At 32.7% G+C, this 9,767-nt stretch overlaps 1 protein-coding gene across 1 annotated transcript; it reads right to left on the bottom strand.

Moving 5' to 3' along the window:
* Positions 1-3,912: 3,912 nt before the first annotated feature.
* Positions 3,913-8,891, bottom strand: LOC104105898 (MADS-box transcription factor 23-like). The gene is made up of 7 exons (XM_070201826.1): positions 8,618-8,891; positions 6,712-6,790; positions 6,525-6,589; positions 5,549-5,648; positions 4,788-4,829; positions 4,548-4,642; positions 3,913-4,212 (listed from the first exon to the last, which is right to left on the bottom strand). The coding sequence occupies exons 1-7, from the start codon at positions 8,797-8,799 to the stop codon at positions 4,125-4,127; spliced, it is 651 nt and encodes a 216-aa protein (XP_070057927.1). The 5' UTR covers positions 8,800-8,891; the 3' UTR covers positions 3,913-4,124.
* Between the last annotated feature and the right edge of the window lie 876 nt (positions 8,892-9,767).

Below are 9,767 nucleotides of genomic sequence, written 5' to 3'. Positions count from 1 at the left end.
ATGCCTTGAGAATAGCGAGTGTTGTAGTGTGACACTTAGGCTCAGTTGTTGACTCTTGTATATGTGCCTTAAATTGTATATTCTTAACTTGGCTTAAGTGCTTTGACTAGAGTGTTTTGATGATCCAATCTTGAGTGAGTCATGTGCCATGTCTGTGTGAGGTTTGTTGTATTCTGTGCATTGCATTTGATGTCTAGAACTTGCCCCGTGTGTTTGCAAAGCGAAATAGTAGTTTTGTTCAGTCTTGGAAGTGATATAGGCGCTTTTTTGTTGATCCAGATATGTATATTTTACCCGCCTAGTTATTATGTATCGTAGTTAAACCCTTTGAGCCTGCAATCCTGTTTCTTTGGCAACCACATTACAAGCCTTACCCTTTTGTTTGAATTAACCATCTATTTGAACCTTTTAACCTCTCATGAGCACTTGAATTGTTATGAACTTTATAAAAGTTAAAGTGTGTGGTGGTTGGTTTGGCTTTTGAAATAAGGAGAAAGATGCACTATTTTAAAAAAGTAAGAGCCACTTGAATTGAAAAAGAAAGAAAAGAAAATAAAATAGTTGTATTGCTGTGGAAAATAAAAAATTAATAAATAAATAAATAAATATTCCTTGATAAGTGGTGACTCTTGATGTAATTGTGCTTAAATAATTGAGAGTTAATGTATATTGATTTGAAGGCGGAGTATGGTTTGACATAAGTGTGGGGTTCCGACTGCTGAAGTGTATATATTAAAGTGCTTAGGGAGGTGTAGTCACTCTTACATCTAAATGTATCCTACCCATCCCGTAGCCTACATTACAACCAATTAAAAGTCCTACTTGATCCTTGACTGAATGAACGCAATTAGTAGAGTAGTACACTACGGGCAATCCTATGGTGCATCTTTTGTGGCACATGAATGTCGTTGCTGAGAGTGAGTAAATTCTGTCTATCTTGAACTTCCTAATTGTTCATGAATTCTATTAATTGTGGAACGATTCACTTTTGTTGTGGGAGGGCACTTGATTCATGAATGAAAGGTAATTCTAGACCTTTGTGTTAGAGTAAGTGCGTAAGTTGTGAATAATGCGTGATGCTTGTGAGTCAATTCCTGAGGTGAAGATGTTACACTACTGTGCTTAGTCTATTTGAAATATTCTTGGTATGATGAGTTAGGAAAGTCGCTTAGTAAGGTTGTGTCTATGTAAAGTGTGATTTGTTTGCTCGGGGACGAGCAATGGTTTAAGTGTGGGGTATTGATAATATGATATAACTATGTAGTTTGGCCATTATTTGCACTCTAAATTGGCTGCACTTCACTGATGTTTGAGCGTTAAATGATAGTAAATTGCTCTGATTGAATATTTTTATGCTTTGCAGGAGCAATTCCATGCTACAATGAAGTTAAGGAGTGTTTTGAGATAATATGGAGCGTTGAAGGCCAAGTAAAGGCTTATGGAGTAAATTAGGAGTTTGTTCGAGGATCGAAGGAGGTTAGCGCATTTAAAAAGAAGAACAAAGAAGAGTGTAGAAAATCGCCCAGGTGCGCGGCCGCGCACTGACCGCGCAAGTCAGGCAGAAACTGGCCAAAGTGAGCGGCCAGATGTGCGGTCACCTGCCCAGGTGTGCGGCCGTGCACGTCCTTCCGATAAAAATTATTCCAGGGCTAAAATTATAATTTTAGAGGCGACTGTCCTTGACCTATATGAAGCCCAACTTAGGAGAATTTTGAAGGCAAGAAAATGTAAGGAGCAAGACGGAAGATTCGGAAACGAGTTTTTATCTTTCTTTCTCCCTTTTTTTTATCATTGATGATGAATTCTTATGTTGTGATTGTTAAAACAATTATGAGTAGCTAAACTTTTTATTCTAGGGTTTGATGGAACCTCTTGGAGGATGAATCTTTATTGCGCTTAATATAAATTTTCCATTGAATTTTTCCTACGCGTTCAACTACGTAATTATTATGGTTGATTGAAGGGCCCTCAATCGGCTATACCTATTTAGTGTGTATTACTTGGAAAAAGGGTACATATTTAGGTAGTTGTTGAACAACATCACTCCTAACGTATATGAGAGATCAATACGGAGGGTTTAAAGGTGGGATTAGGAATAACGAAACCTTGGTGCAATCGCACTGAGCGGTAAACGAGTGCTAGCTAGCGTAGTTCGGAAGAATACGTTTAGTAATTTATTGTATTTGCTCGGAAGAGAATTACGACACCTAAAGTGCTTACGATCGGAAGAGAGTATCTAGGTGAATTTATAGGAGAAGCAACAGAGAGGATTCCGATAAGAGGGAAAATCGCAACCCTAGACCTTTTCAATCTTGTCTACAACATTCGCTTTGTCAGTATTAAAAATAAAACTTTACAGCTTTTTAATTACCTTGTTGTTAGTTAGTCAGTAACACTCAATTCATTATTCAATATTTTTGGAAGTTGATTACGTGGATTCTTGCTAAACTAAAAGTTGTGATTAGTACGTTAATTTTCTGTGGGATTCGACTCAGGACTTGTAAACCGAATTATATTTGCAACGACTGCTTAATCCTTTTTATAAGGCATAGTTGGGCGTGATCACTATCCTATCCAGCATGTTATTGTGCGGTATATCCACGTACACTTTGACCAATCACGATATACTCTTCCTTATCAGCAAATTCTTTGGAGCTGATATGATTGTTTTATTTATTCTCGCCCTCATGTGTAGTTTCATTGTCGTGCAGGGGGAATGTTTCACTAGGAATGCTTATGTTTGGAATGTTCACTCACACTCGCAGTAAGAAAAGAAGTGACTACTTCGGAAACACTTGTGAATAGTACAATCCTTGATCTGGACAGGTATTAAAAATATTACTTTTTCATTCTAAAATTATGTTACTTCTAGACTGGATTGCAAATTGTGGTCTTATATTATTTGTCCTTTAATCATATTTTTGTTTTTTACAAATTGCAGAGTATTTTTTGCAAATAAGTACTATTCTTTCAGAGTTAGTCGATATCCTTGATGAAGAAAGGATCGGAAAGACAATTCTAAATATTGATGATTTAATGGAATTCATTTTCTCCAGTAAATCACATCTATTCTTTGACATCAGATAGGCTCCATACTACCAGCAGCTTTTGTGGTTACAAGATTCTAAGCAGAGTATAGCCTTCAATAGAGCAGACTATAATGAAGTAGTTCTTATCTAATTTAACCCCTAATAATTGAGGTACTTAAAAACACTATTGATGGTAATTCAAGTAAGTTCGTCGATTTATGTGATCAACTAATGTAGAAGCATACTTTAAGTCCTTGTGGATTAGTAGGAGTATTTTTTTTGGTCTATCTTTGATTTTCTTTTGGTTGTCAGGTAATTTATTAAAAGCAAGTGGCAAGCCGTTGGATATATTAGCAAACCTAAATGAGTTAGCTGGTTTTTCGCTTTATCAAGAAATTAAATTTTTTGAGGTTAATTTTTCTTCTTCTTCTCTTGCTGCTAAGTTTTTAACTCATAATGAGGAACAAATCATTTACCGATCAACAAGAAGACCAAATATTTCATGGTCAGACCCTTTTTTAACAAGTCACTTGGGATTGGTAGTCCTTGACAACAATAATATAGAGACAACCCGATGAAATTCTTCTCTTTGTTTTTTGTTTTAATTGTTTTGATTGTGATCGATAAATTTAATCTGCAATATACATATGTTTTTATTATCTCTCTCCGCTCTTTTTTTCTTTGAATCGATCTGCGTATCGCACATACTAGTTAGTTACTAAAGAATGATGTGTACTTTAAAAGAAGTGGTGACCACCAAAATAACATTATTTTTGGGATGTTCTTTATCAGAGCAGATGAAGTGGCCATTGCACAACCACAAATAGCATTTCAAACACAAAAATTGACATGAAAGAGTAAAATAAAATTCAAGAAAATTAATATTTAAGTCCTCTCTATTCTTGATAGGTCTGAGCCTTACCAACTTTTGCAACTAGTTCTAGTCATAACATTGACTTAGTACAAGAAGAAATGTATGAAAAAAAATTGACTTGATAATTAAAACTTAGCTAAATCTGAGCTAAGCAACAGCAATATAAGAAAGAGTCTTAATGTAAAACTGTGATAGAGAAATGAGTCTAATGCAAGAAAATATCACTCCAAAACCATTGGATTTTGAGCATCATTGGAAGTACTTTCCATCTTTGGTATTATCATATTCTGACTTGTATTAACCGGTAGCCTGTAAGAAAAAATAAAAATAATTAACTTAAATAGTTGTCCATTTACTCGCTTAAACAAAAAATAATCAGCAGGTATATTATATATATATATATCGTGCATTCAACAAAGCGTTCAGACTCATGTGCCTTCTAGAACCAGGGGTATTCGAGCCTGCTACGTACGATTAACCAGCCTTGCGGCGGCAAAAGGATTATGGGTCGTTTGGTTCATAAACGAGTTATACAAGGATTATAATATAATAATTATTAGGCGAAGACTAATAATACCTGTGTGTGTAACTAGTAACATAAGTAGTTTTAATTAAATAAAAATGTAATTACAGATTATAATTACCCTAAGCGCAAACAAGTGTCTGAATCACAAACTGAATTCTCCAAACCTAAAGCTCTTTCTTGACAGTGCCTGGAGCTGCGTCTTAGTTCCTCAATCTGAATAAACAAAAAATAATTTTACAGATTTAACAAATAAAAAGGTATATAATATACCAAAATTAAGAAAAATAACTATAAAACCACAATTATAATATTAAAATACAATTAAATGTAGAATTAGAATATAGACTTAAGGGCATACCTGTTCACGCAGAGCTTCATTTTCTAGTGAAACCTTTTTCTCCTGCCATGCAGAAAAACAAAGAAAAAGAAAATGAAAATGAAAAAGTATTTTAGTAGGTATTTGGACAGAAAAAATGTGAAATTGTGTTTGAACATGCATTTTACTTGAAAAAGTATTGCAATTTTGTCAGAGGAAATGAAATTTTGAATGAAAAAGCGATAAAACCCACACTGATCAATCTAAACATAAGCACGTTGAAAAAAGTTTTAACAAGCCTTGAATGACCTAACCCAAGTTTACGTGGCAAAATTCGTGGATGATTTATGGCCAGGGGTGAAAGGCCAACTAAGATCGGATATAGCCGGTTTTTACGAAATCTATTTTGTAGACTATGTGATATCGATAGACCGATGTTTAGAAAGGTCAATCCCTCCCCCATGACACCAAAAACCTGGGCCGAACTTCTAAACCATCCGCTTTCACAGAACAATATGGTGATGTAGTTTAAAATTTCTAATAAAAAAAAGGTGAAATAAGTCAATAAAAAATCAAAATACAGGGTTTTTTAAATTTTAACACAAATGTATACCTGCAGCAGTGATTTTTCAATTTTTCACAACAATACTTGTTCCTGAAAATATATATAGCAAAATAAATAAATTCAAGAGCAATATAATATGCTTCCTTCCCTTTTTTTTTTTTTGAGTATTAAATAGGACTAATTTTTGAAGTACATATAATAACTACTCCTTAATTAATAAAATGCAATTAATATATACCTTTTTATCTTTAACTGCTAAAATGCCTTCACTTAGCTGATGCTCTAATTGCTGCAAGTCTTTGAAGTTCAGACCTTCAAGTTCTTTCCCCATTAACCGACTTCACATTATATAATATGCAAAAATATAGAGAATAATATTATCAATATCATCAATAATTACTATTATATCTATCACATTTATTACTATATATATTTTAGTATAACTAGCTTATAAGTAACTTGACAGTATAAGAATTCTTTAAAGAGTCAGTATATATAAATAAACTATCTTAGTAAAGCACGTTTAAAATATACGATTTCATATTTTGCAAAATTTCTTTTTCACGCTTACCGAGGACATGACCCTTAACAAGAAGGTATGGAGGTCAAAGATTAGGGTAGAAGGGTAATAGGTCGTTGTGTGTTTTCTGATATGTTCCAGGTTTATTAGGGCTAGCTGACTAGTACATTGTCTTCGATTCTTAGAATGCATGTATTAGGGTTGTTTTAGTACTATTTTCTTCTTCGGTTTTCTAATACCCTGTCGTGTCACTGCGTGTGGCTATTGCTATTGCTACTGCTTTCTTCTATTTATTTTTTCGCTGATCCTTACATTGTTGATATCATTTCCTGGCCTTGTTGTTGCTATTCACTTGTTCCTATTCTTCCTCTCGAACCGAGGGCCTTTCGGAAACAACCTCTCTGCCCTCCAAGGTAGGAGTAAGGTATGTGTACGCATTATCCTCCCCATACCCTACTTGTGAGATCCCACCGGGTTGTTGTTATTGTTTGGGGGAGGGGTGCGCATAGGGTTAGAAATTATATCTGATTTTTATACCAATAGTACATTTTAATTAATTGAAGGTTATATGTGCATAAGTAAATACCACAAGGACCAAAACGCAAATTATTTAAACTTAAGAGACTAAAGTGAATTTTTTCCTATTTATTTTATGCAAAAGTAAATATTGTAGAAAATTAAAAGAAAAACTTACCTTTGCACCTGACGCAGCAAAGCAACTTCAGCTCTTAATTCATTAACTTCAGGCTGCGACTCATGCTTATTTAACAAAATCAAGATCTTTTAAATTAATCAATTGAAAAGATTAAATTGGAAATGATTTATTTAAATAATTCATGCGATTAATTAAATTATGTGATAAATATTTGTTTAATTACTACCTCTGCTGCCCCATTTTCGATTGTGGTAAGCTCAGAAGACTCTGGAACCCTGTTATACCTTGACAGTATGTTTTCCATGCTTCAAAATACAAAGTAAAATTTTTATCAATCTAATATATTACAATAAAAGAGAAATATTAAAATAGTTTAACTTTTATACACATAGTTTAGTTATCTAAGAAATAAATATAGGTAATCGTTTGCGATAAGCGAAATTATAACTTGAAAATATAGACATATATTTTACTATATATGTCTATATTTCACAATGTACTTGAGTTTCGAGGATTCAAAAGAAAGACGAATACCAACAGCTCGACACCATCAAAACAAATAGTCTAATAATATCGGTTAGATCTTTCAAAATGAACTTGAGTTTAATTTTCTTTCTCTCTTTCGCCCTTTCCCTTCCTAGATCCTCATTTAAAAAAAATAATTTTGATATATATATATATATATATAATTAATTTATCGAGCTACACACCACAACCTTCCCCCCCCCCCCCCCCCCAAAAAAAAAAGGAAGAACATCGACTTATTGGGCTCTATTTGGGCCGCTCGGTATGGGCGATTGATGGTTCAAAAAATGGTTGTGAAATAAATGAAAGCCCATATCTTTTGTTGGGCTATTTCATTACTTATACTTTTGTAAAGGGAAAATGATGCTGAATAGCCGATATAAAAATAATAAGCAAAAAAATATATAAAAAGTATATATTTTTTGTGTATATATACATTCTGTATGTTATATATAAAAATTATACAAGTTTTATACACTTTTCGGCTACCAAATATAAATAGTTTCTAGCGCGAGCTAAAAGTGATAATACCCCTTTTGTAAACCTAACCTACTATTTATGGCCCATCCCAACAAGAATTCATTCTATTAATGGAATAACCTATCAACTTTTAGAAATTTATTGCATAAATAAAAGTATTTCAATCCATTTTTGGGCTCTATACTGTACTTGTTAAGCATTTTTAGAATCTTCCACTCCTAGAACACCTTCTATTCATTTAAATATAATCAACCATTTTAGTTCTGTTTTTTTTTTCGTTTTCTATTAAATTTGATCACGCAAAGGACAAAAATAGTAAGAAAATGTATTTTTAATCCTTTCCCTTTACCATCATTTCCAAGCTACAAATAAAAGTTTTCATAATTTAGAAATAATTCGAATTACATCTAAATTGTCCCAGTTTACAGTAGAAAAACAATTGACGAAAAATAAAAGTGTTAATTGTTTGAAAATCCTAAAGAAAAAAGTTAGCAATTCTTTTGCTATTCAAACAATTTTTTTTCTTCTTTCTAAAAATTAAAAAACTAATTTTGCAACTCTAAAACAAACGCCATATTAAGTTAAAACACTATTGTAACTTGCAAGGATCACAAGCACAATTGAGAAGTGGTACAACAACTTCATCTAAAACCCAAAATTTTCTCATTTCTCAACTTTTATTATTAAAAAATCAGGAAAATGATTAAATCAATCAAACATACCCCACAATCAGAAAGAAAAAAAAAAGAATTAAAAAAAGAATCCATCTTTGTACTAACTGGAGTCTCACAACAGAGTTGAACAACACAAGAAATAAACTCTTATATATAAATACATAATTAACCAATCTGGAAGGGAGCTTTGGAATAACAGTAAAATTATCTATGGATGACCTACAGGTCAGTTCGAGCCGTGGAATCAGCCCTTAACGCCTAGGTTAGGGTAGGCTGCCTATATACACCCCTTAGGGGCCGACCCTTCCCCCAACCCGGCGTGAATATGAAATGGTTTGTGCATCAGAATGCGTTTTTGTTTACATTAAAAAAAATACATACACACACAGACACACAGATATGACAAATCTTATATATAAAAGATAAAGATGAATTAATTAAATTAAATTTTACCTGGAGCTAGCAAATTGATAAAGCTTTCCAGTGTTGGAGAAAACAAGAACACCAACCTCAGCATCACAAAGAATAGCCAATTCCTTAGCTTTTTTCATCAATCCTTGCCTTCTTTTTGAAAAAGTAACTTGCCTACTATTTGTATTATCAATCATCTTAATCTCAATTTTCCCTCTCCCCATTTTCCCTTTCTTTTCTTTTCCTTCTAATAACAATGGGGTGAATGATAATGGAGAAATTAGTCATGTCTTATATAGTTATGTTGAATTCTTGAAAGGTCTAAGGATGGAAAGTGTTACTACATTTGGAAGGGAAATTTGGAAAGGAAATGATGGTTTTTCTATGTGGGGCAAAGTACTCTTTGGAATGTTTCTATTAAAAGGCATGTTTGGCTTAGTATTTTAGTTGGTCATGTATTGTCTAATTTGCTAACATTTTCATTTATGTTCCTAAATTGATTAAGTGCGTTTAGTATGATAGAAAATATTTTTCAGAAAAAACGCGGGATTTGGTTGCTAAAAAATATTTAGTGACTTTGTAATATTTAGGCGAAATTGGCTAACTTATTAGTGACTTTGGAGCAATAAAATGAAAGTACTATTTGGGACTTTCTATTATAAGGCATTTTTGGTTCAGTATATTGGTTAGGCATCTATTGTCCAATTTGCTAACATTTTCATTTATGTTCCTAAATTGATTAAGTGTGTTTGATATGATAGAAAATATTTTCCAGAAAAAAAAGCGGGATTTGGTTGCTAAAAAATATTTAGTGACTTCGTAATACTTAGATGAAATTGGCTAACGTGTTCGTTAAAAAAATAGTTAGTGACTACGGTGCAATAAAGTAAATTACTCTTTGGGATGGTTCTATTAAAAGGCATTTTTGCATTGTTGGTCATCTATTGTCCAATTTGCTAACATTTTCATTTATGTTCCTAAATTGATTAAGTATGTTTAGTATAATAGAAAATATTTTTCAGAAAATGTGGGATTTGGTTGCCAAAATATATGTAGTGACTCCGTAATACTTAGCTGGTAAAGCTGACTAATATTTTCATTACAAAAAATAGTTAGTGACTTTGGCGCACTAAATTAAAACTCTAATAGTCATTTTCTCAATTATTTTTCTCTATTTTATCTTCCCTTTTTT

This window comes from Nicotiana tomentosiformis, chromosome 4, assembly GCF_000390325.3.
Source record: "Nicotiana tomentosiformis chromosome 4, ASM39032v3, whole genome shotgun sequence".
Lineage (NCBI taxonomy): Eukaryota > Viridiplantae > Streptophyta > Magnoliopsida > Solanales > Solanaceae > Nicotiana > Nicotiana tomentosiformis.
Note: the sequence above shows the minus strand (reverse complement) of the source record. Positions and strands in the feature narration are given on the sequence as shown.

Bases quoted from the DNA above. Each gene is read 5' to 3' on its own strand.
- LOC104105898 (XM_070201826.1), bottom strand. From the start codon at position 8,799: ATGGGGAGAGGGAAAATTGAGATTAAGATGATTGATAATACAAATAGT. The intron at 6,791-8,617 runs GTAAAATTTAAT...TGTATTTTGAAG, and splicing joins TATCAATTTGCTAGCTCCAG to CATGGAAAACATACTGTCAA. The intron at 4,213-4,547 runs GTAATTATAATC...TTTTTCTTACAG, and splicing joins GACACTTGTTTGCGCTTAGG to GCTACCGGTTAATACAAGTC.